General features: G+C 42.9%; 1 protein-coding gene across 3 annotated transcripts; it reads left to right on the top strand.

The window, feature by feature from the left end:
* Nucleotides 1-9758: 9758 nt before the first annotated feature.
* SLC16A9 (solute carrier family 16 member 9) lies at nt 9759-24365 on the top strand. Of its 3 annotated transcripts, none has more exons than XM_074155029.1 (5): nt 9759-9981; nt 18157-18300; nt 19205-19300; nt 21107-22026; nt 22354-24365. In XM_074155029.1, the coding sequence occupies exons 1-5, from the start codon at nt 9786-9788 to the stop codon at nt 22534-22536; spliced, it is 1539 nt and encodes a 512-aa protein (XP_074011130.1). In that variant the 5' UTR covers nt 9759-9785; the 3' UTR covers nt 22537-24365. The 3 variants fall into 3 exon arrangements, with proteins under 3 accessions (XP_074011130.1, XP_074011131.1, XP_074011132.1); XM_074155030.1 differs by having other exon boundaries at nt 21107-22015; nt 22354-23246; XM_074155031.1 differs by lacking the exon at nt 9759-9981 and adding an exon at nt 16899-16997 and having other exon boundaries at nt 21107-22015; nt 22354-23246.
* The last annotated feature ends 2392 nt before the right edge of the window (nt 24366-26757 follow it).

The raw sequence follows: 26757 nt of genomic DNA, 5'->3' as shown, positions 1-26757 counted from the left end.
AGGCAGCTCTGCTGCTGGGCCTGCACCTCCCCAAACAAAGTAGGCTACATTCCCTGTCAGCATAGCCATGATGGCACCAGGGGGGTTTGTAGTACTTTATTGGCATGTCGGGGGAAATCTGTATTCTTTTCAGCTTAAGTAATCTTACTCCCTTTCACACAAATCTGAGAGAAGGTATAATGGCCCTGCTTAATGTGGCCAAACAGCACTTGACAAACCTCACTCTTTCAACCTCTCACATGAAGGGTTAAATTATAACTACTGAAATATTGTCCTTTAAGGCTTCTGATGACAAGTGAGTGTCCTTTAGACTCTGTAAGACACAGATATTTAATACATCTGCTTAAATAAAACTCTAGTCAAACTACTGATTGCTTTCCGCACCCTTTCCCCCTTCAATCATTAATGGACATTTTCCACAAGCAAGTTAACGAAACACCTAGGAAGACAATGAACTTTGGACATCTTCATTCCAGAGTTTCTCCTCCTACGCAGACTGTGTAAAGACTGCAAATGTACAAAAGGATGCTTCCCAATCTGGACCACAGGTTACAGGACAGTAGTTGATCAAATACTTAGAATTCATTTACGTTTTTTCTCCATTGCAGATTATGTACCTTCTTTTAAAGAAACAAAAATGAACAACAAAACAAAACAAAAAACTCAACCCCAAACATCTCCCCCTTTACCCAGGGTGATAATTCCTTTTGGGTCAGTTTTGGAGCATTCAGCACACCAGCTGTGTTTCTTGCCAGGAAGGAACCCTTGCAGGATAGCTGGATTAATACCTTCTAAATTTCCTCTCTGTACCCTCAGGGGCTCCTGCTGCACCGTCTGCAGAGTAGAGAATGTTCCTAGATCATCTGTATGCTGAGACAGCTGCTAGTGACCTAGAACTATACATCCTGCAACCCTGGCTTACCAGAAATAAGGTAACTTTTTAACCAAGTGCTGCTCTCATCCCTGGCCATGCTACGTGAGTACCCTTACCCTGTGGATTCTTAAACCCCAGAGGCTGAGGGAAGGGTTTATAGCCATTATTCAATGTTTGACTTCATTTTCTATTTTAACGTGAGGATTTAAGAATTATTCTGGTGATGTGTGGAACAAAAGTGTGGTTATGAAAGGTGAGGCTATGGCACCGATATAACTCACTTTCCTTTGAGGGCCCTGTAGGAAGGGTTTCTGATGTGAAGAAATGAGAAGATTAATCAGTGATTTGAAATCTAAGCCAAATGGCAGGTGCCAAAATACTGTAGGCCAAGTGAGCAGAAACCTAGAGTTGGAGGGAGCTGCGTTGCTTGTTATGAAAGCAAGGATGAAGGAGACATGGAGCTTTTTGTTTCTCTGGCTTGTTTTCACAGGTCTGTCTTTTGCCAGCGAGGTTGCCCTCTCAAAATTATGGTGTGTGCTTGACTGGCACGTTCATATGAAAAGCAGAGTTAGTTAAAAGTGGAGGACTTGTCATCTGGAAGGCATCCAGAGAAGTTAAAGCAAAGCAATTAAGATCAATGTGTATTCATTTAAAGTGCATTTTAATTCTCAAGCTGGGGGTGGCGGAGGGGTGGTTTCTCATTCAGGTCCAAAGCTGTCTAATCTAAAGTCGGTTTGCATCTGACTGGGACCACTTCTTCTGCATAAAGATCCAATGTATTTCACTGTAGGCTGTAACTGATATGCCTTAACTCTTCTGAATGCTCCTGTGTAGATAAACCATTATGAACTTCAAGCCTCTTGCATGCAGTAGTCTAATGACTACTTGTGAATTCACCAGTCCTCCTCTTCACCGTTTTTTCAGATGCTCATAACCAATTCTATGATTCTATGAATTTTGCTAGAGTGAAATGTCCTGTGCTTAATTTCAGCCCACAACATTGTTTTTTCAGTGTCTGTAGAATTCAAAAAACAAAACACTTATATCAAGCACTCTAATGGGAACCGGAGCTTCATATGCACTTGTATGCAAAAAGGTTTTATCCTATTTATTAGTTTTGTATTGAAGTGTAGGAAACAGCACATCTTGAATGATTCTTTCAGAATTATTATTTTCCAGCCATCTCTTGTGTGGCTATCGAAAGATTTTAGTTAGTTAGCCTTTCGATTTCAGTCTGTGTCCTGGAGCCCAAGAAATGACCAAAGTAAACAGAGGCTGTTTACTATCTGGACAACTGTCTTCAGTCATTCCTTGTTTCCGCAGCTCAGTGCATGTGTGTTCCCGAAATGCTGTGCTCTCCCAAATAAATCTCTGCCAGCCCTGTTTTTCCTGACATCTAAAACATTATCTGTTGATGGAGTTTAAGCCCGTCCACCTCTTTTAGTTGTCTAATGTGTATGCAGAACAATTAATTCCTTTCTCCTTGCAGTAGGTTCTTCTAATTCTTCAGTAATGTAATTATGTTTCCCCTCCACCTTCTCTCTTGGTTAAATGTCATTTATTTCAGTTCTCCTCCCTGTACAAGTTTTCTAGAGCTCCGATAGTTGTTGGGTTTTTTTTTTCTTTTGTTTTCTTTCTTTTCTGTTGGCTGCCCTTTTTGACATGAGATACCCAAAACTGAACCATATGCCAGTGGAGACCACCTCACTTCAGAGGTGTCTTAGAAGTGAGCCTTGAGTTTGTATCATTCTTCTGTTGGTCCTTCCAGTAGCAAGTATTAATTTTAATACTTGCCTGAACGCTGTGAGGTAGATCTAGCCGCTTTAAAAGATACTTGAAGTTCATGAATTCTTGTAAACATTGCACAGAGGAGTGAATCTGGACTGCAGGTCTGAAAGGGAAGTTATGCCATACCTGTAGGAACTGCAGGGGCTGTAAATATCTGCCATTGCTTCAGAATTTCAGCTCGAGGAATATTTCAGCTCTCAGAACTTCACTCAACTCTGGGAATGTTTGTATTTCCACCTGCAGCTTGTGTGGGTACCTGAGCTGACGTAAGTGGGTAGAGGTAGCAGCAGAGCTGTCATGCTGAACGCGCAGCCGTGGGTAGAGCCTGATGCTTGCTGAGTATTCAGCCAGCTTCTGCGACAGATTTTGCAGTCTGGAGGGCGAAAGTTGCAGGCGGCTGAACTTGTGTGAGTTGACAGCTACCCTGTCATACGTCTAGCAGCGCTGTATGTGCCATACACACTGATCTGGGATAGGGCTTTAATGAGACTGCCTCGAAGGGCAGTGGCTACGCCGATCCAAAAGTGACTTGTCTCTTACCGCATTGCTACCCCAGCCTACTAGCTCGGGTATCTATCCTGTTTGCAGCGCAAGTTTGCGGCCTTTGGGCGACGGTGCTGGAGGGGAGCCAGCGCCCGTCCCCATCCTGCAGCGGCCACCGCTGTCTTCGGTACCCGGGCGGGTTCCCAGCCGCTGCGGTGTGCCCGCAGGAGCTGCGGTCCTGCGCCTGCCCGCGGGGCTCCAGCCTGGGCGTGCGAGTAAAAGCAGTAGGTGGTAGCGGGCTTTTGTCGTGCCTTGGAGCCAGGCCCTCACCGGAGGCGGTGGAGCTGGCGCTGGGGACGGGCAGGGACACCACGCTGACCGGCGCCGCCCCGCCGGCCCCGGTCTGGGGGCGACCCTCGGCCGGGGACCCGGTGTCCGCCTCTCCGCGGCGAGAGCGGGGCGGCGAGGCCGAGGTCCGCCCGCGGAGCGGGAGGAGAGGGGGGTGGAGGTCAGGCCGAGGGCTGAGCGGCCGCCCCCCAGCCCGCCCGGCAGCCGGGGCAGCCCCCCGCTCCGCCCCGGGGCTGCGGGCGGAGGCGGTGGCGGCCCCCGGCGGCTCCTCCCCCCCGCCCGAGTTACAACCGGTTCGTGCCGGCACCGGCCGTGGCCGCGCCCCGCCCCGCCGCGCCGGGGATGCGGGGCTGCCCCGGCTCGCCGGGGGCGGCTCCTGCCCCCCGCCCCACGGGTCGCCCGCAGCTGCCGGCCCTGGGCGCAGGTAACGGGGACGGTGCCGCCTCCGCCTGGGAGGGACCCGGGCTCCGGCCGGGACGAGGCGGCCCGGGGTGGGGGGGGAGCGCAGGGCGCCGGCGGGCTCCAGGGGAGGGGAGCGAGGGGGCCGGGCTGGACGGTGCCCCACCGGTGCCGCCGCCACCCGAGTCGGCCCGGCTCTCCGTCGGGAGGCCTCGCGGGGCTGTCCTGATCCCGGGTGTCGGTGTGGGGGGGTGGCTGCGCCAGGCTGGTGGCCCTGAGGGGGCTCTGCAGGGGCCTCTGCAACGCCCAGGCTTTGGGGAGCGGGACCTGCCATCACCCCTCCGTGCCGGCCGGGGCGGCTGCGTCCCTTGGGGTGCCCATCGTCGTCCACCCCGCTGGGGGCACCCCTTGGTGTTGGCTGCCGGTACCTGCTGGTGTCCATCGCGGGTGCCTGTTGGTATCCAGCGGGCACCCAGCAGTGTCATGGCATCAGCGCCCGCTGTGGCCACATGGCAGTGGGCGCCTACCAGCACGGGTGGGTGCCCATCTCGGAGGCCGTGGCTGCCCGGGAGCGGGGCAGCGTGGTGTGATCCTCCCTGGGCGCGTGCGGGGCATCGGGCCGGCGAGGGCGACCTTCAGTTGCCTCCTGGCGTGTGTCGCTGCCCGGATGAGCGCTTCCCACCGCAACGGGTCTGGGTATGGAAGGTGTCAATGTGTAACGTGGTCCCCCGGAGCGGGGGTGTGGACTCGCCCCCGGGGGCGTGGGGAGAGGCGAGGCGAGCCGGGGGCTATAAGTGCCCATCCATCCCCACGCAGGACCTGGCCGAGGGGTGCGGAGCGGCTGAGGGAGCGGACACCGAGGGGAGCCCTGGCAGGTTGTGATGCGTAAGGCGGCGCACACCGGGCTCTCGTTTTGCAGAGGATTCTCCTCTGGGGAATCAAGTTGGCTGGTGGTTTGTAGCAGCGCCGGCTTTCTTCTGTCGGTGCGGATGCGTGCTAGGGTCTGACAGGCAGTTACGCTTGTGGGGGGGTTTCCATCCCCTCTGGGGCAGTGAGGCTCTGGGAACAGGTAGGACTGGTTCTGCTGAGCTGACAGATTTGTAGAAAGCTGGCCGGTTTATGTGCTGCCCTGGCCGATGCTTTTTTTATGTGAACTTATTTTGAACAATGGAAAACCATTATTGTGCCGTTGGTAAGTTTTGTTCCGGTATTTTGTTTTGTTTTAAACTCCAGGCTTCTTCCCTTGTCAGGCAGAAATGGAAGGAAGTATTTCTGTTGATGAGCCTCTTGCATAACTTACAAAAGGGAAAGTGGAGGAACACGAGAAATGGAAAGACATGAACGCTGAGAACTGAGATGGAAATATATACGTTCAGCGTGAAAGAACTTAAAGCTAAATATTTAAACATGGGGAGCTAGTGTAGTCAGTTAAATGACAGATGCTGATGTCATCAAAGTACAGACGCGTCTTTTTCAGTGCATTTAGTGCAATGCTTATACTATCATGTCAATACACAAAACAGCTATAATGCATCGCTGCCCCTCCAACGCTCTAGGTGTTACTTGTAAGCTGAGGGTAGCAGAGTCTTCAGATGATAATTGCAAGAATGTTGCCTGAAAAATAAACAGAAATTTATGTGAAATCTAATTCAACTTAAAATGAGGGATGTTACCATCCCGGCTGGTACCGTCTTAATTTGCACCAATGCCTTGCAAAACTGGAATAGCTGAGTATTAATCACTCAGTGATTCTGCTGACATCGGCTTTCTCTGCAGCCATGTGCCGAAAACAGCAAACTTAACCAGACTCCAGTTGCACAAATAACCAACTGGAAACAATCGGATTGCTACTGTCTTTCTCAAGATTCCCTTTGCCACAGATTAATACAAGCTTCTGTGCTGAGGGCTAGTGTTTCATTTGTTTGCTCATGTTCTTTAGACCAATTATTTTTCATGCTTTTCTGTCATCTTTAAGCCAAATTTTAAGATTTATAGAAAAAGAGCTCAATATTGTGATCAAGCTGCTCAAATAAAAGAAAACAGTTGCAGCCAGGCACATTAAAACTCATGTTGTTCAGTTTGTTCTCTAGGGTTTCTTTTTGTTGTTGTTGGTAAAGACTTTCATCAAGCAGCTTTCTTCCTCTGATTCTTATTCGCAGTGAGTACAACTCACTGAAAAGCTTTTTCTGACCAAACTTCAAGTTACTGTTTAATTCTTTATGCTTCATTTCTCCATTCCAGTATTTTTGATGCGACTAGGTTTCCTGGAGTCTGAAACAACATCCTTAGGTTTTGTGAACAGTAAGGTTTGTGAAATGGTTCCCACCTGAATCTTAAACCCCTGGTTGTTTGTCTCTTTCCAGGATCAGACAAGTCTTCCTAGTTGGTTCCAAGAGAAAACAAAACCTTTAAGTGCTCTTTTCTCTGTGTTTCTGCTGCTTTATTTTTGATGATCACATGTATCTGCACAGTCTATGTCCTCCTTCCACGCAGACAGAAAATAGTAAAAAGCCCTTTGGATCCCTCCCAAGTGGAGGCACAGATTCGATGCCCATGCAGGCGGTGTTGGGAGTAGCAAAGGTTTAGCTCCTACTGTTGGCTCTTGTCCATGCTACTAAGCTTTTATACTACAACTTGTCGTTTTCAGGGAAGCATTAAATACTGTGCCAATAAAAGGTGTATTGATATCTACAGTCCCAGCAGCAGCTTGATTGACTGGGACATCTTTAGCCATGTATTGTAGCAGAGGGCTCTGGGGAACAGGCCCTCCTTGACAGGGCTCTCAGTTCATGTGCTCTCTTCAGGAGGACTGTGCCTTTGGGGAAGTTAAAAAATACGCCTTATTACAGGTAATAGGCACCCGGCGGTGTGAAGTGAAGGAGCAACCTGCAAGAAGGGGAAGGAAAATCCAGGTTGCGTTGGCTCTTAAAAACAAACTTGGGGACATTGTAGATCTGTTTTCACTTTGAGGACGATTTGGGGCGGGGGCGGGGGGGGGAATGATGGTGGTTTTCACTTTTTGCTTGACAATTGCAGACTGTAAATGGCTTGAAGTGTTTAGAAAGTAGAGATATTTTTGCTATGTAAAATCTTGTTATTTAGCTAAAAGGTGCAAAGGAGATCTGTGGCGCAAAATAGGAGGCATCAGGATGCGGGAGGTCTTTTGCTGCCATGAGTTGGGAACAGTTGGTTAAAGCCAATAAAGCTGTACAGACTTGCAGCAGACAAGGAACTGATCCAGAGGTTTTTTTTAGTCTTTCTATTAGAAAAAACTACATGACCAAACACTACAAAAACTCTTTTCCTCCCCTGCCCTGCCCTCCCTTCCTCCCCATCAAATGATTAGAATAGCAGAACTGAACAGAGTTCTCTCTGTGCCAAGTTTTAGGGCGTCAATATAGTGGAAATCAATATAACAGCTAAAATGTGTTTGTTTTCTAAAGACTACTTTTTAAAAAAATATGAGTTGGGATTTTTTACTGTCTATTTCTATTATTTTAGTGGTTTTCTGAAAACTTCCTTCCTTTGTCTCAGTGGAGGTGTCTTTTCTTGAAGCTGTTACTTATTGCCACCATTTTTCCTCCAGTCAGGGACAAAACAAGCCAAGTGATTCTTATTTAATGCAAAGAGAGATGCATATGTCAGCTCTTTTGCTGACAGCATATATATAGTTTAAATATTTTGTGTTGAAATCCAGGGATAAAGGTTATTGTTGTAGGAAAGTTCGTATAAGCAGCTTTTTAATGCTTTGATACCTTACAGTATGGTATGATTTCTGTCTATCCTAGCTGTCACCCTTGCATCTGATGTAATCAAGGGACACTTACCAGTCATTTGAGGAAATAAATCAGAGCTTACGTTGATAACTGAAACATATAACTTTGTAACTGGAAATACTGTATCTTGAAGGGCTTTCAGTATGTTAAAACCGTAGATGACTCCTAAAGGACCTAGAATATCAAAGTTTATTTTACATTAGTAGACAATGTTTTTGTTATTTTGGGGCTCAAGGCTGCTGTCAGCTGTTAATTAATTGAGGAGGGATCAGTATTTCTCCACTGTGATAACTTGATTATTTCTGAAGTTCCTCTGAAAAGTTATTAAAAAGAATAAATTTACCATGAAAACACCAGTTTTTCGGAGTTGTGTTCACTGTTGCAGTGATACTTGGGCTGAAAGCTTGCTTTGCTGCTCTGTTTCTGCAGGTAGAGTCACCACGTGAAGTTACATTTGTAGGAAGCTGAAGGACTTCTTTGTCGTCTGTAAGTATTTACCCTCAAAATGACTTTTAAGTCTGCCTAGCCTTTTTCATGTCTCTTTAGTAATTATTTCTCAAAATTATATACTGTAGCTTTTTTGTAAGTTTTCCATGCAAATTTTTAAAAATTGCCTGAGCAAAGAGTACAGGGGAGCTCAAATGGAAGTTCTGTTACTGTCTACTTGCTTACACCATTGCTTTCATACAGCAGTAATTTTTTTCCATCTCCTCTGGGTTGTAACTCAAAAAGGCAGTGTGACGTGTTTATTTTTCTGCTTTGCCTCTTGGGGGTCTCCCAGAGCAGAACTGTCACTGCAGCAGTCTTAATGCGTAAGCTGCAGTGTGGAGGTGGCCCTTGAGAGAATTTAATGAAGAAAACAGGGTAAGATCTTATCTGTTTCTATCTTGCAGGGTAAAGGAAATAAAATTGTTGAGAATCACACGTCTGGTTAGTGACAGAGCCAGGAACAGAACATGGGGTTTGTGATCACCACTTCGGCAGATTTCTCCCTGTAGAGAGGGAGGGCAGGTTAGTTGTGTGCACAGGGACTCGCGTATCGTTGGAGTCATCCAAACTCCAAAGCGCTTTACCCTGGAAACTTCTAAATTCTTTGCTAGATGTTAGAGGCATCGGTCTCTACATTGACAAACTAGTCTTGAGAAGGTGTGAGGACAGTCAGTTATTTAAAGCCATAGGTGCATAGGTGATGGATCTTGCCATGCAAAGGAGTAAGGTCGTACTTACGGAGTCCAAGAAGTGAGTGCCTGTTTGGGGATGGTGATGTGTGCCAACTGTCCAGAGAGCAGACACTGTGACAGGTTATAGGAGATTTTTGCATGTGTGTTTAATGCCGTCATGTTTTCGCATGTAAGCCAACACCTGTATACAGTTTTAGAACTCACTCCACTAAGTAATATGTACAAAGTGATTTTTGGATGCATTACTCTTCTACACATCACCTTGTTGACAGAGCAGAGTACTGAACTGTTACTATTTACAGAATGTCAGTCTTCCTTTTGGCCTACCCCTCCCAGAGTACACTATCTGGTGGCAAACACCTTGCTAAACTGCAAGGTACTATGCAGAGATTACAACTAAGTAGAGATTTTTATTTCTTTCTTTTTACCTTGAACTAATGTTTTTATACTTGTGGGATTTTTTTAAATCCCAATTATATATTGGGATTGTTTTATACTTGTAGCTTTTCCTGTCCTTCAAGCCTATATGCTTCACTCGGGATATCTGAGGGCTTAACAGGTGGTGGCCACGTGGTTCTCTTTGAACTCTGTCAGATACTAATGCCTGAGGTCTTCACTAAGCCTATTTACCCTCAGAAAACAAAATGTTCCGCCTTTCTGTAATACAGTGCTGATGTATGTATGACTTACTAATGCTTTGTGCGCTGTTCCTGTGTTGTGCAGAAGAGGTATAAGTACCAAATGGTAACTAATTTTCATTGCTTGTGTGCTGTGTTGCATATATTTCTTGAAGGGTGGCTGAAATGTTTGAATGTGTACTTCTGTGTACAGCTCACTTGTATTAGCAAACCTAACTCAGTCACATTCCTAATGCTCTGTTCTGTTTGGTTTTTGTTTACTCAGGTTCTGTCTGTACATCTGCACTCCTCTGACAAGATGGTATTTCGGAAACCACCAGATGGTGGCTGGGGCTGGGTAATTGTTGTCGTTTCCTTCTTCACTCAGTTCTTGTGTTACGGATCACCGCTGGCTGTTGGAGTCTTGTATTTAGAATGGCTGGATGCTTTTGGAGAAGGGAAAGGCAAGACTGCTTGGGTTGGATCACTAGCAAATGGAATCGGATTGCTTGCCAGTAAGTGTAGATGCAGTATCTACCTAAAATCAAAACTTTTCTTTCTAATAGATGCTTTCAGCTGTGTGTGCTTTTGGAATAAGTCAGCTGCAAAAGATAGAATGAGGATGCTGCATTTTTGTTTTAGTTCAAGACAGCTAAGAAGATTACATTTGTAGTTCCGCTATACATAAATCAATATTAAGGTAAAAGAGCAATAAAAATATTACCCTTAGAAAATTCAAAATTATTGTATTTTAATAAACTAGAAAAACAAAACACTGTCTGGGAAACTGAATGGTACTTTCGTTGATGGGATTTTTTCAACTTTATTTTTTTCATGAGGCTTTAAGACTAACATTTGCATTAGTATCTTTAAAATCAGAGCAAACTATTATTCTGAAATGGTTCAAGTGCTTGAAGGAAAAAAAAAAGTCAATTAATAAACCAGTTACTCATTTTTCAGCTCTAGAAGTAAACCCACCAGTTAGGGTGGGTGAGGGCTCTTTTCCACTTGTTGAGAAAAAACTCCCTTTAAAGCCTGGAAAGTTATGGATAACAGTGGCATTAAATAGAACAACTTTACTGGAAGCTTTTCTTTAGTAAGACATTGTCACTTGGAGAGTAACAGCAGGGTTTTGGGGAAATAAAACACCACTTTGAAAGTCCATAGGTCCATTTTGTTGTTGTTTTAGTATCGAGCGTGGGTATTGTACTGGGTTATACCACTAACTTCTGCTTTTCAAAGATTCACCATGGGAACTATTATCTTTTTGCTGAATCTGGAAAAAAATGGCCTGTCAGCAGAGAAATTGCTACGGGCAAAAGCAATTATGTAGCTTAATGGACAAAATGCAGCTCAGGATTCTGAGGAAATCTCTCCTTAAAAGAAAGTTGATGTATAAACAGTGATACTGACCTGAACAAAGACCACTGCTTTGTATGATGCTATAACCGGCCGAATACTGGTGTCACACTTGTGTTAGGGTTTTATATCACTAGGCAGAACAGAAATGGGCAGAGGTGGGTGTATCATTAACCACAAGACGACTCTGTTCAGTCCCAGGGTATAAGTGGGCAAAGGGCTGTGGACTGCTCTTCCGTCATGCTTTTTTTTTTTTCCTGTTTTAAGGACATTAACTCCTATTATTAATGGATCAAGACCTAAAAATAATTGAGTGAGAGAATGAAGTGTGTGGGGGGTGTGAAAGGTTAAACAAGATAGTTATTGAAGAAAAACTAGGCAGAAGGGGATTGCAAGAGAAGGGGTGAAGAAAAACCCTCTCCCTGGAGACCAGAAGTCTCCGGCTCACTCTTCTAACCAGAGCCTCAACCCTGTTTCTCATACATCAACACCATGCTAGTTTCCAGATTTTTTAGTGCCTTCTGTCTTGCCACTGTGAGCAATTGTCAGTAGTGTGCTTTATAGCAAATAGAAACTTCTGTGACTGAATAATACAAAGAAAAGGTACTATTGTAATCGATGTTGGTATGGAATGATTAAATTACTTGAAATTTTGATGTGTTAGCAGTAACACTGTTTGTCAGTGTACTTTTATTCATTCAGTTTGGGAAGCTTAATAATCATTTCTAATGCCTTCAAAAAAAAAGTACAGTGAGGGTTTTTTTATTGCATTGATGTTATCAGAGTTGACTGAAAACAAAATATATATGTTACCTGCTTTACCTGAAATGGTAAATACCTGTCTTATCGAGCTGGGACCTGACCTTAATGATAACTTTACTTAAAGTAAACTTGTTGGAAGGACACTGTATCATAACCTCTGCCTAAAACTAGAATGCTCAGGAAAACTAGAATGACAAGTTACAATTTTTCTTGCATTTTTCATAGCAGGCCGTTTTCAGACCTAGTCATTACTGTAAGGAATGTATGTGTTTTCAGCGCAAAACTTGATATAATGCATTGCAAAGGCCCTTTTCATGAATGTAGGAAAAGAGAACTTGTTCTGTTCTTATTTCTGCTATTGCAGGTTCCAATATTATAGACCAGGGACCATTGTGTGTTGTAACTGATGTTAAGTAGATGATCGAGATAATTGAATTTTTCTAAATTAGCATATTTTCATGTATGTGAAAAGATGATATCTGTAACTTAATAACTTAATCTCCCCAAGTAAGCTGATTTCAGGAGCAATATTGCATGTGTGAACGCTAGTAGCAGGACAGCTTTACACCCAAGCCTTCTGGTGGTCCCCTTACCTTTTACTGTTCCTGACTTGACTCTTCTAATATTTGTTGTTGTTTCCATTCTTCTCCTTTATTTTGCTTTCCAGTCTCTGATCTAATTATCCAAAGACATGTTTTCAAGTATTGGTATTCTTAAAGCAATCCAAGTTGCATGCAGAAAATACTGGAATTCTCATTTGATTTAGAACGTGTTTGTTCAGTGCATTCTTTGTCTCTTACAACTTTTCTCAGTAGTTAATTACATCCTTAAAAGTATGTAATCTTATGATGTAAGTTGCTTAATTTTAGTTTTCAACTGATGAATAATGTTATCTTTAAGTGGTATATTTTGAATTGTCTCTGAATAAGTATGGTGTATGTCTAGAGGCTGCAATCAAATTCTAAATTTTCTTTTAAACCTGTAACTTGATACAGTCTTTTTGCAATTGATACAAGAGATTTCCGCACTTTTAATTAAGGGTATTCTGGAGAGCCATTAAGACTCTTCCCTGAGCCTGCTCCAACTTAACATCCCTTTCTGAAGCTGTAGATGCCATACTGCAAAAAGAACGGCAGTTACGGTAGATTCACAACTACATACATGAAATAAGTCAGTGTCCATTTTCTTAAGGAAGACTTTTCTCATTGATAGCACTGGGAATCACATTAGCTAGCTTCTGTAACAGTGGAAACTAGGTCCAGTGACTTTGCTATATTAGTACTGTAATTTCACCAAAAAGAAGAAAACGTATTGATATGTGTTCCAGCTGGCACAGAAGAAGGTTCTGTGTGTCTTCTTCCCTTCCCTTCCCTTCCCTCTGTACATGTAGTCTTAAACATATTATTTTTTTTTAAGTAGCTGATGCTGGTGAGTCCTTTCACATTTGCTGTATCCTTTCTGCAGTGTTTACTTCTGACTTATGTGAGATCTAAACTTAGACTTGAGACATAGAAACCCAGTACAGCACCTTGTTTGTTGAGATGAGTTTCCTACCCGCCTGGTGTTTGATTTCTGTCCCCTTGCTTGCAGCACAGAGAGCATTGCTAAGGCCAGTGTGCAGCCCCAAGCCGGACCGTTCAGCTCATCAACTGGAAAAGGGAACGGGACAGGGACCTGGTTGATCCCTTCCTTGCAGGATGACCAGAGTTAAAACTTTCTGTGATGTGACCTTACAGTGTATAGGAAGAAATGTGCCTAAAACAGTGAAAGAAAAGCATCAGTGTTATTGTACAGGGCAGTGATGTACAGTGATATACTCCACTACAGTATTAAGTGTCATAATGCTGATCAGCCTATAGTAGATGCAGCACACGGCTCCATGGATGATGTAGGGTTGTTTCATAGGAAGAAAATGAAAGAACTTAGCATGTTTTCCTTACTAAAACAGGCCAGAGGAGGATATTTATTACATTGTTAAAGATCGTGTGTTTCTCCTGCACCAAGTGTTCTTAATTTTACATCCATTTAGAGCCTGAAATTAAATTTGATCCATGTTATACTTGCTAAAAGCAAAACAAAGCCTTTGGCACCTGTAATTGGTGCCGCAGCTGTTTATAGTAAGAGTTGACTTTGCAGTATTTGGCAGAGCAGGAGATATCAGGAATATGTCTCTCATTCCCACTCCCCTTTATTAATGGGGAAAGAACAAAGGGAAGATTCTCCCTTGAAAGGCATGTCTTGATAAATTAATGGGGTGTTTCTTCTGGTCTGAGGCACTCAGTGTTAAAAGTTTAAAAAGCTTAATTTTGTGTTTTCAGGCAATATTTTTACAACCCTTAAAAAACCTTTGCACAGAGATAGTCCCTACTGTGAACTATGGAAGCTATACATACTTTGTGGGGAGGGGAGAAGGTATCTCAAAGATTCTTCCAAAGAGGAGCCCAGTTCATTTAATAACTTTATCAGAAAGGAGAAGTTGGTTTATCAGTTGGGAGTAGGTTGCTGTCAAGTAGAAAAAGGCTTTTTCTGATCTATATTCTTATCCAAAGTACAAACATTTGGAGAATATTATATTTATTATGACCAGGTTTTAGCAATGCGTTAAATATGCAAAAAATATTCTTGTGTTCTGTCCAGTGGATTTTATGGGATAGTCCATCAGCATTGCTTCAACTCTGCAGTTTCAGCAGGCTTGGACAGATACCAGGAAGTAGGGTGCGTCAGATTAATGCAGGTGATAAGAAAAAGAACTCAGTTGTCCAGTATTGCATGTTGAGCAAAAGTTTTTGTGTGTGCATGAGGTGAAGGAGGGAGGACCCTTGAGATGGGTGAGTGGAGTAAGGGAGTGTTAATTTGCAGAATTTTCTTCTTCATATGGAAGACTGAGGAAGAGAGCATGATGTTCTTGATGTACATTAAACAAAAAGACTTTGTACTTGTCAGGAGGTCAGAAGATCATGGTAGTTACGAAGTTCCTGTGTGAGCAGCAGATGGCTTGTTTTCACATCTCAGGAAGGACTCACCGTCACAACCAGGTCTCACTGAGAGTGAAGTCTCTTATTCAAAAAAATCTAATGAAAATATCAATGTACAAATGATTCCTCCTAGGAGTTCTTCTTCTTTGGTCTCTCTGCATGAAGATCTACTGTGAGAGCCCATCTTTCTGCTACTGCTTCCTATTTTGTCTAGGGATCTTCCTGATGGCTCCCCTGCGGAGCCTGATAATTGTATTACTGGCTGCCGAGCCCTGACAGGTCGTGTGCAGAAGAGCAGTGGATGTCCCTGTGCTGGCTTCGAAGTCTTCCTTCCTAGACTTAGCTGCCATTCTTACAAGCTGGGGTGGTAACTGGTTTTGGTAGAGTATCTTCTAGTTTTAAGATACATCATTTGGAAGGAAAAGAGCCCCAGGGATTTTATTTGTAAAAGAGGTAAATAGTTATCAATGTCTTCAAATATTATTCTAATACCAGTGCTAATTCATGGAGCTCCTTGGCAAACTGAACAAAATGCTGGCTTAAAAGCCATTTTCCATGCTTACTGTTGAGGATTGCCACTGGGATTTTATTTTTATGTTGTTCACATTACAGTGAGAAATACATTATCAGTAGAAGGATCTTTCTGAAAGAGAGTCAGCTAATGAAAACCCTTATGCTGCCTGAAGAGCTGTTTCCTATGCGGCTGTACGTAGACTCCTACATTCTTCAGAATGTCCACTTTGAACTAAATCCGTGGGGCAGGAGTTCACAGAGCAAGTCTCAGTCCCACTCTGGGAAAGCTGGATGTTTGACTAGAATTAACTGCCTTGAACCCATTGTGCTTGAATTACTTGGAGAGAATAACATGTTTGTGTACAGCGAACTCCTGTGCAAATACCATGGTAATAACCAAAGGTACTGTGCCTGAGGATAGAAAAAAAAATGCCAGCTCTTTGGGAAACAGAGAAAGAGAAGGAATGCGAGGAGGCAGGGAAAAGAACAAAGATGCTGGCTGTCATGGGGCTTTTCTTTTGTGACTTTTTTCTAGCAGTGTGAAGGGAAGAGGGGAGTGTGAAAGTAGGGCCTAATGTGAAGGGGAAGATGGAGCTGTTTTTCTTCTTGTCCCAGAGAGCTATAATAACTATTGTAATACCTCTACTGGCACTCCTTCTTATAAAGCAAGGCCGTTGCTGAGCTGCCAGATCTCTTGCTGTGTGAGATGACACATTAATACTCAGCTTATTGGAGCAGGTTCTTCAGTTTTGTGCAGGTTGTTTTCCATGTCAGAGCAAAAAGATCTCTTTGTACTTTCTGTTCTCCTTCTGGGTTATTTTTTGTAAGTGGGAGAAACTGGAAGAGCATCTCCTTGGACCCTGTCAGAGATGCTTTTGATGGTGTTCCAGAGGAGAGTGTCCTTGTCAGATTATGAAGACATGTTTTTCAACCCTGTATCTCCCTTGTTCTGGCTTGGGGTCAGAGAGTCCAGCTTCACCTCGGATCCTCTAGTAGCCATCAGTGCAGTCTGTACCAGTACCACTGCCCCAGGCTTGACAGAGACCTTCTGCAAGTAGCTGTGTCAAAATATAGCGAGCAGGTGGGAAGGAAATACTGTTTGTTTTAGCAAGGTAGTGGGTCAGAAATAAAGAATAGAAAGAGTACAAATTCCTCTGCTTAATTGAATTATGTTATCACTACCTAATGTTCTTTTACTGTACAGGAATTTTTTTATGTAATACAGATTCAATCCTTTGTTTATTTTTAAATCCTGTGGTTTTAGGAAACGTACCAATCTTAATTTGCCAGTTCTAGTAATTAATTCTAAGAATCAGCAACAACCTAACACTCCCAGCTTTTGTTCTCGGCAAGTTGCTCTGCCCAAGTTATTCTGGCCAGCTCTCATTCCCACAGCATGCTCACTCTTGAGAAGCAGCAAGTGCTTACATCTTCCTTTTTCGACGTTTCCAAAATCCAAATAAACCCTACTTCCCCCAGAAGATTTTTCTCAATTCTTCTTTAACTCTGACTCTTTGCCTGGATAAGCCCCAATTCAGACTCGCTTCCCTTTACATTCCCGTGGCAGATAGCTCTTACGTAGGGCAAAAGTTCTGACCTGCCTTGCCTTTGAGGATCATTTCACCTGCTAATGAATCTGTGGTCCTGCCTGCCAGAACTGCTTGTCCCATGGCTGGTAACCACACGAAAACCTTGCCTGCATTCCCAGCTGCTCGCTCCTGTCTGCAAACCTAGGCAAGCACCGTCCTCAGCTCCAACTGTTGTTCACCTCATATCACCTCCCTGGGCTCACCTCCCATCTGCCGGGAATCTCAGTTACGTGTGAGTCAGGGAGGACCAACCTTAGCAAACGGCAGACTCCAACCTTACAGCTTTTGCAGATTGTATCAACCATGGAGTGTCTTTGTTTCGCTGCAAATGAGGTACGGAGATGGTGAGGGAGGTTTTGTGTTGGTTTTTAAATAATGTCATTCATCTGTGTATCTAACTTCTAATCTCAGAGTTGGTGAGTTTAGGATCTTGGGGGTAATATATTAAGTCTGTGTATGAATGTTTGGAACTGGAGGGTTTCAGATGAGAGCTCGTCTTTTGCAAGCCAAGTCCCTTGCTGGTTGCTTATTTATGCAGGGCACCGAGCTTGCGTGCTACTTCAGACTAAAAGGTGTATTCCAGGTCACACAACTGAAAATGAGTGCTTGTTCTACAGCTTCTGTGAGGGGAGAACTGGCTGAGCAGAGGCAGAGTACGAATGTTGCCTGCACTTCGTTCTTGTTTTGAAGAACTAACCAACCAAGAGATAATGGAGGGGGAGCGTAAAGAGGGGGAGAAACCTCTTCCAAATTTCATGAACATTGCTCTGGACATTCTTAATAAATGCTTTTTATTTTCCATAGTTTTACAGTAGAAACCAAGATAGGTAGTAAACAGTTATTTGGTACAATACTGGCTAGCTGATATTAAATTTTCTAGAAAATAAGGGAAGAGCAGTGTTTGTCTTTATCTGGCAGATATTTCCTCTATGTAAGCACCAGGTGGCATTCTTACCATTATTATGATCAGAAGTTACTATTTTCCATTTCAGTTTTATAAATTTCATCTTGTATCAAGATGAATTCAGATATTCTCTTTTCTGAAACATGGTTTTTGAGCTCTGTCAAAAAATACCTGCTTGGTTAAAGCCTGGCTGGTGGTCTAACTTGTTTTGCTACCTAATGAGGAAGATTCTTTTCAGAACCTTTGTACAAGTCCTTAGGTGTGTAGTGACAGTGTTACAGTCTTGTAGGTATGTATCATCCTGTGTCTAAAGAATGTTTTGCTCACTCTCTCCCTCCCAAACCCAGCACCATTTCATGGTCTTGATATCAGTTTCTCCTTGAGCAAAAATCTTGCAAGCCTGATCTTTTATGTTTTTATAACCGACTCTTAAAAGAATCTTGTAAAAATGAGTACTCCGAATTGTTGTTTAGTATAATTATGTATTTAAGTAATTGTCGTAAGAAGTATTTCCATAGATTGAGATTTTTTAGAAGTTCTTCCTGGTGCAGGTATTTACTAGGAATGTTTTTCCTGCTTTTCCTCTAGGTCCTGTCTGCAGTATATGCGTATCATCTTTTGGAGCAAGACCAGTAGCAATCTTCAGTGGCTTTATGGTGGCCGGGGGCCTCATGATGAGCAGTTTTGCACCTAACATATACTTTCTCTATATTTCTTATGGGATTGTTGTCGGTAAGAAATACCTACCCTTCATATAGAGGTTTAATCTTTATTATTTTGAGTCTTGGTTTCTGAATCTGAAATGAGAGTCTAATTCACAGAGATAGCCTGGGACTTGATTTATCAAGAAATACTTTACTTCGGGGCAAGGAGGGATGTCACACAGGCAGGCTGTTACCAGGTAGTGAAAGATAAAGGCAATGCATGTGTTCATCAGGGTAGAAAGCAGTTTATCTTCTGTTGACACATTTGTTAGAGATGGAGACGCTGAGGTCTTACCGAAGGGGTGCAATCAAGCAGGTCTTTTGCAGGCATGAAGTGCCAATCTTAAAAGAATAACATCTCTTCTGGAATTTTGACATGTACTTATTCTAATTTGATAAATTAGAGAATATTAGGGAGCAGTGTTGTTCTCCACATAACTGCATTGAACCTAAAACACTGTGCTAGAGGCACGAAAGTGCTGTTCTCCTAGCAGGTGGTGACCTGCCCCTCTGTGCTGCAGAGGGCTGCTGTGGGTGGTTTATCAAATTAACTGTGTCAGGAATCCAGGCACCTCGCTGGCCAGCAGGGACCCAGCAGCGTGCTGGCTCGGGCACGGTGCCACACAGATGCAGCTCTCCTGTTTTCTGGGCTGAAAGCCATGTAACCCTTCCACATAGCACAGAACCTGAGCTGCTGAACTCCTCAAACCCAGCCTGCTCCGCACAGGCTCTGCAGCCGGGGATGGTCGGGGGAGAGGGAGGTGGGACAGTGCAGGCAGCTTAATGGCCCCGACAGTGTGTGGCTGGTGCTGAGCCAGGGTTAGAATGTACCTCTGTGACCAGGGTGCACTACTGTATTATCTGGGGAATAAAAAGGGGCATTCGTTTCCCAGAGTATGTAACATGCTTTATTTCTAACTCTTTTTCTCAAGGACTTGGATGTGGCCTTTTGTATACCGCAACAGTTACCATCACTTGCCACTATTTTGACAAACGCAGAGGCCTTGCACTTGGTCTGATTTCAACAGGTATGACCTTTAATTGTCATTCTCTCTAACTTTTAAACTCTGATGCAGCTACCATTACTCTGGCAATAGAAACCGGAGATTATATTTTTCTCAGTTACTTCCTGAAGTACTTAAGTCAAAACATCAGTAGCAACGAACAGATAAAATCAGGCTTCAGATGAAATAGTAACTACACTTGCAGGTGTGTGGTATGGGTTATTCATATAGATGAGAAAAGGATATTCACTGAAATGAAAGCAGACTCATGAGTAGTTTGGGCTGTGTGCCATGGGTAATAAGAGGGGAAACTTTCCATAGAGCTCTCTTCTTCCTCTGCTTTCTTACACAAGAGAAAGAGGTTGGAGCTGCAGGATGTAAATGCTGGATCATCATAACCCCACATTAGCGGTACCTTTAAAAGAGTAGTTGAAGTCTAGGCTTAATGTTTTTGATATTATTTTCCTTTCCAATCTCAAAGAAAACTAAATTCTGAAATCTTCCAAAAGCGCATCCCAGCTTTTTGTCCATGTGTGTTAAAGGGATCCTTGAAAAACAAACCTCTGATAATACAATGAAAATTCTTTGAAAGATGCTGAGCAATCTTTCTCATCCTCTTTCTGGGTCTTTAGGTTGAGTGTTGTCCTTTACACCAAGAGGAATTGCTTAATTAATGGACCAAGTAGGACCTGTTAAAGAAGGCTGTTGTCCCATGCCTTGCTTTTTGTATTGTATAGTCTCTCCTCTGATCTGTTTTCTCAAGTAGCTGTTAATGAGGAGAGGCCTGGTCAGTACAGTCATTGCTGTGAGATATTAATGCTGGATCTACACCAGTGGAATAAAGGGGAACTTCTGCAGAAATGTTCCTTGGAATCATTTTCAGTGGCTTTTGTTGGGATTCCAGGTAGTTTGCCTTAAGGCCTGATCTTATTGAGTCCTGGTTGATTTTAGTACCTGGAAGACAAAACAAGTCTGAATTTTAGAATTTTTTTTTTTTCCTGTGTTTAGCACTGAAATATATAAATGACTTTAATATAGCCTAGAGCCAGTTTTCAGCAAATCATTTTACTTTAAAGTTTGTCTTTAAATTGACTTGAAAAAACAATGCTCTGTATTTGTGAGTGGACATCCATTGATTAAAATGGATCTATGCTCACTTCAGGCGAGAGCTTTTTCTTTAAATTCATGGGATTGCATAAAATGCTTGTGTTCATAGTAATTCCTTACTCTTCAGTGTTTTCTTCTGAATAACCAAATTTCTCAAATGCATGTTTGGCCCTGCAGAGCTTCAGAAATGCCTTTGGAGTAAGATCACACCATGTGAGCTCCACTCCTTAAACATCAGGCAGTCAAGGGCTGTTTCTAGGAGGGCTCTTGGTGAGCCCCTGGTCTCTTCCTGCCTTAGAGAAGGAAGGTGGCAGCGAGAAGGAGAAAGGGGAAAATGTTGATGTGTGAAATTTTAACTGTGAGAACTCAAAATGGCACCTGAAGGGATACATGTATGTGAGTGCACGGCAGAAGGATGGCTTAATAGTTCTTTGAGGTTTTTCATCAGATACAGTATTGATCCTGCTTGTTTTTAAAGTGTCTGGTGGTTTTAATCATCATAAATTGTTCAGAAGGCTTTTTATTTTGTGGATACTGCATAAAGAAACTGTAATTTCAAGAGTGATGATAACTTACCAGTTCATTATACTGGGGAGAGAGGAGCACAAATGACTCACTGTTCCTGTGACAGTATATCTATGGCTGCTGAAATGTAGAAGTGTGTTAGTATTGAAGAATGTTCTCAGTTCTTCAGTTTAAACTGATCTTATTTTCTTTTTATAGGCTCAAGTGTTGGACTCTTTATATATGCAGCATTGCAAAGAGAGCTTATTGATCTATACGGACTGGATGGCTGTCTGCTAATAGTTGGCGCTCTGTCTCTAAATATATTAGCATGTGGCAGCCTAATGAGACCATTGGATTCATCTGATTCCCCTCCACCAGAAAAAACATGCGTAGACAAAGTCCCAGATCAATATTTTGTTTACCATGAAAAAGAAAAGACCATTGAAGAAAATATAAGCATCCTTGAAAAAGGCTACATTGATGAAAAAAGTGCGAACAATATGCCTGATTACAAACAGGATAGCATTTTAAATAAGAATGTATTAAGCTCAATAAATGTAAATGAGAAAGACACTTATAAAAAGAAAGTTGTAGAACAGACAAACTTCTGCAAGCAACTTGCCAAAAGGAAGTGGCAGCACTACTTGAACTACTGGGAGGAAACTGTGGTTCTTTTTAAGAACAAAGTATTTTCAGCTCTCTTTGTTGCCATCTTGCTCTTTGATATCGGTGGATTTCCTCCTTCTCTGCTCATGGAAGATGTAGCAAGAAGTGCAAACGTTAATGAAGATGACTATCGTATGCCCCTTATTTCCATTATAGGCATTATGACTGCTGTTGGCAAACTTACTTTAGGAATACTGGCAGATTTTAAGTGGGTTAACACTTTGTATCTATATGTAACTACCTTACTAATGACAGGAGTGGCCTTGTTTGCAATTCCATTTGCCAAAAGTTACCTTACATTAGCGATGCTTTCTGGGATTTTGGGTTTTCTTACTGGGAACTGGTCGATTTTTCCGTATGTAACAACAAAGACTGTGGGAATTGAGAAACTGACTCACGCGTATGGGATCCTGATGTTCTTTGCTGGACTTGGAAATAGCCTCGGACCACCAATTGTAGGTAAGGTCAAGGTAAATACTATAAAATGAACATGAGCTTGTCAGGACCAGACAGAATTAATTTGCATTCGAGTCGTTCTAGTTGGTCCTAATAACAACGGAAAGATGAAATCAAAATCTTCAACAAAAATTGAAGTTTGTTTTGCTTGAGTTGGTCAAGCTGATTGGTTTTGGCTCTGATGAAAAGCACGTTTCATGTCTAAGTGGTCAAACTGCATTTTAGATTTGGCCTTTTTGTTGTTTTTTGTTTTTTTTTTTTTCATGATGTTTCTCTAACTTGCAGTGCTGTGTTACATTTAACTCCTCACTGATGTGCTTCTCTCTTACTTTCACCCTCAGGTTGGTTTTACGACTGGACGCAGGAGTATGACACTGCATTTTATTTCAGCGGCTTTTGTGTCTTACTGGGTGGGTTTCTTCTGCTGTTGGCAGCGTTACCCTGCTGGAATGCCTGTACCAACCAGAGCTCAAAGCTGCCTCCAAATACTTACTCCTACAAAGTTGCATCTAGCGCTTAGGTGACAACTGGAAACCCCTTTGTGCTTTTTTATATTATACAGCAAAGTATTTTAGTAATTTTCCACTTATTTATGAAGCCCAAAAATCTTCTTCCACCAGAAAAATTCCATTGTTTCTTGTTTTTCCGTTCCTTTTTCTTTATTTCTTTTTTATTTTATTTTTAAGTACAGTCTTATTTTGTCTACTATGCACTGTGTTTTCAGCCTTTGTCTACTGTAATTTCCTTTCACCCTGTAAGGGGTATATTCTGCTGTATTATCAGCTGTACTTTTTTTTTAAAGGGGGATGGTGCGGAGGGGTGAAAACTTTGAAGCCAGAATGAAAACCTGTTCCCTACAGGAGAAGGCTGGCATTTCTGTCACCTTTTATAGGTCTCCAAGTTGCACAATCAGACTTTACAAAACAAAAATTTGCCTTATTAGAATGTAATACTGTGGCAAGGTGCTTCTAACATCATGCTTAGATTAACTTTTTGTCTTTTTAAAGTTTCTCCAATTGACAATGAAGTGCCAATTGGGGGAGGGAGAAGACGGGGAACAAAACCAACCTTGTGTTGCATAACTGAAGTGAACTTTATGATGAAAGTAAAGATTCTTACTACCACTACAACTAGAACTATGTTTATAAAAATTGCACATTTTGTGAAGTCTGTTTTTAAAACTGTTGAACCAAAACCTTTTAAACCAAGGAATAAATATGATTGTTGAAACCACAAAAAGAACCGCTGACTTGGTTATGCAAGTTCATAATCTTTAGATCGGAGCTGGCGATGTGCTTACAGAAGTTCACAGGTGAGTGTTTCTAAGCAGGTCACTCACCGTCTGGCAGTACTGGGGGCAGCTCTTTTTACACAAGTACAGTTCAGTAGGTTGAACCTGCTGCAGAGAGCTTAGTAGTAGAGCTTTAAACAAGGTAGACTTGATGAAAAAGGGAAAAATGTGACAGCAATGTCATCTTTGCTCTTTCATTTTTGGAATGGACGCAACAAAGAGAAGTTAGCAACAGGGAGCTAGAAAAAGTGTGGGACAGGAATAACAGAAGAGGTGCTGGGGAAGCTGAGGTGGACAGAGAGCCGCAACACTTGAACACCAAACAGGCTGATAAAGAGAGAGCCCCTGAAACCCTGCCCAGATCCTGGCTGGCTGCAGGCTAGCTCTGTGTGTATGTGTTTGGCTTTTTACTTTTAAGCCAAGGCTGGTGTGACTGGGCGAAATGTGTGAGGCTGAAGTCCCTCCTGAGGCAGGAGGTGCTACAGGGAAGGCAGGATGACTCAGCTCGGCACTGCCCTGCCTGCCCTGTGCAATAGATGTTGCTTTGGCAGCTGTTCCCGTGCCAAAGATGTGTCTGGTTGCTCTTGCATAGTAGTCACAGAAATCTCCTCTCCACCTGCGTGCTTCGGCTTCTTGCTGTAGGTTTAAAGTTTAGTGGAGCCTGTTGGGAAGCCTTGGGTGAGGTAGAAAAGTTCTTAGTCTTGGATTACATCCTCTATGGTTGCCTGCAAATGCCCAAGTAGTTCTTAGCCATACTATGTGCCTCATATGTCTGCTGTGATTCTGGCTCATAAATAATCCTTAAGATAAAAACCAGGCACATAATGAGCAACCTTTTTCATCAAAGTGCTATGCACAGTTACTGTGTTTGCAGACCTCATTAACCAAGAGCGATGTAAGGTCTGAGTGGGGCCAGCCATAAGTGCAAGTAATGTTCCCTCTTGTGGTCCAAGGCAGAAAAATCCAGCTTGGTTTCAGACAGCTTTTGCTGACTTGCTGGGATTCACTTATGTTTGTTTGTATTAAAATTTGACAAAAATAAAGATGCAGTTAGTTTGTCTCTATTTTTTTTTCTTCCATTTGTCAGCTGGGTGTAACTGCTGTGTGGGTTTTTTTCCTGGATTGCTTATTCAGTGCATGTGGAAAAAATACTGAGTATTCAATATAGGCATAAATGCAACTCCAGTTCCAAAATGGAGCCCTGGGTATCTGATGTGGATTTGCACCCATTTTCTGTGCTGTATGGCAGCTGTAGTCAGATTTCACAGCATGCATATAAAAGAAGTACCATGTTTTACACATCTTACGTAAACTGCGGTGATATACTGCGTATAATCAGGTTATGTGTGCCTTCAGATTAATATCTTATAAAGTCTCTCAATTCCTGCCAACAATACATTCTGAGCACTTTAAAGATGAAATTGATGTTAAATTAGTTGTCAGTTTGTTTGAAAAAAATCACCTGAAATTAATGTTAATGATTGGGCAATATGGAGCATGCTTCTGCAATGGAAATGGTGTCTATTATTAGGCAGCTTGGTATGTTTGGAAATATGGCTAGTGATCTATGATAGTTTCCTGATGTAACCCTACCCATTGGTGAGGAAAGAGCCCTGGATGTTGAAGAATTTTATATTGCCACAGCAGGCAATATGTCTTAGGACTCCTGGCCCTGGCCAGTTAGTTGAGCACTGTGACTATACTAATCTTGACTTTAGCTGATAAGACCTAAGATTTAATCTTTCATTTTTTTGCTTTTTTACTTTTTTTTTTTAATTTTTATTTTATTTTATTTTTTTCTAGCTTTGCAGGGTTCCTTTCCAGTAAGAGATTTTCAGAGATTCAGAGATGCTGCGACTTGAGTGTTATCTGAGAGGCTTTCCTCCTCTTGTCTGGCAGGCTTCATTCAAATCACCCCGTAGGTTCAAATGTTTTTTGGAAGGTGGCAGGAGGTGCAACATGATTATCTGTGCCTCTTTGCTTGAAAAGCAGGTTATCAGCATTGACAGAGTGGTAGAGGTAGGTAAGTACACAGTTCTGCCATGTAGAATTAAATTCTGCATCCTCTTGAGTTTTATAGTCCCTGACAAACAGATCTGGAGCTGAAAGCATGAGATGCTTAGATAATTACTCTTTATTGTAAAAGAAAAAATTATTGTTTATTGCATAAATTAATTGGTTACTGTGGACTCAGTCATTAATAGAATGTAGAGCTTGAGGGTCGGCAGGCTCTACAGAGGGACCTGGACAGGTTGGACCAATGGGCCAAGGCCAATGGGATGAGGTTTAATAAGGCCAAGTGCCGGGTTCTGCATTTCGGTCACAACAACCCCAAGCAACGCTACAGGCTTGGGGAAGAGTGGCTGGAAAGCTGCCTGGCAGAAAAGGACCTGGGAGTGTTAGTGGACAGCCGGCTTAACATGAGCCAGCAGTGTGCCCAGGCGGCCAAGAAGGCCAACGGCATCCTGGCCTGTATCAGGAATAGCGTGGCCAGCAGGAGCAGGGAAGTCATCGTGCCTCTGTACTCGGCACTGGTGAGGCCTCATCTCGAGTACTGTGTTCAGTTTTGGGCCCCTCACTACAGGAAGGACATTGAAGTGCTGGAGCGTGTCCAGAGGAGAGCCACCAAGCTGGTGAGGGGTCTGGAGAACAAGTCCTATGAGGAGAGGCTGAGGGAACTGGGCATGTTTAGTTTGGAGAAGAGGAGGCTGAGGGGAGACCTCATTGCCCTCTACAACTACCTGAAAGGAAACTGTAGAGAGGCGGGGGTTGGCCTCTTCTCCCAAGGGAATAATGACAGGACCAGAGGAAATGGTATGAAGCTGCGGCAAGGGAGGTTTAGATTAGATATTAGGAAGAATTACTTTACTGAGAGAGTGGTCAGGCACTGGAACAGCCTGCCCAGGGAGGTGGTGGAGTCACCATCCCTGGAGGTATTTAAGAAACGTGTAGACGTGGCTCTTCAGGGCATGCTCTAGTGCCCGGGATTGTTGGTTTGTGGTGGGGTGTTGTGTGTGGGGTTTAGTTGATGGATGCTGCTTTTTTTTTTTTTTTTTTTTGGGGGGGGGGGGTTGTTGTTTGTTTGGTTTTGTGTTGTGTTTTTTTTGTTTGAGTGTTTTTGTTTTTTTTTTTTTTTAATGTGGTTGGACTCGATGATCTCAAAGGTCCCTTCCAACCACTAAGATTCTGTGATTCTGTGATTCTGTGATCTTAAGAAAATGTATTGTAGTTAGCAAAACGCAAGACAAATGAAACTGTTAAATTTTATTAGATTTAAAGTCTTTTCTGTGTCTTGTGCAATTGATGGTCTTTATGGTTAGCTGCAAAACCGGATTACATTCCTTTGGTAGCTGTTAATTTGTCTGCATCGTGCTGGTACTGGATTCCTGCATCACGTATCATAGAATCATAGAATGGTTAGAGTTGGAAGGGGCCCTCCAACCCCCTGCCCTGG

Source organism: Numenius arquata, chromosome 10, assembly GCF_964106895.1.
Source record: "Numenius arquata chromosome 10, bNumArq3.hap1.1, whole genome shotgun sequence".
NCBI classification, from domain to species: domain Eukaryota; kingdom Metazoa; phylum Chordata; class Aves; order Charadriiformes; family Scolopacidae; genus Numenius; species Numenius arquata.
Note: the sequence above shows the minus strand (reverse complement) of the source record. Positions and strands in the feature narration are given on the sequence as shown.

Bases quoted from the DNA above. Each gene is read 5' to 3' on its own strand.
- SLC16A9 (XM_074155029.1), top strand. From the start codon at position 9,786: ATGGTATTTCGGAAACCACCAGATGGTGGCTGGGGCTGGGTAATTGTT. The intron at 18,301-19,204 runs GTAAGAAATACC...CTTTTTCTCAAG, and splicing joins TTCTTATGGGATTGTTGTCG to GACTTGGATGTGGCCTTTTG. The intron at 19,301-21,106 runs GTATGACCTTTA...TTCTTTTTATAG, and splicing joins ACTTGGTCTGATTTCAACAG to GCTCAAGTGTTGGACTCTTT.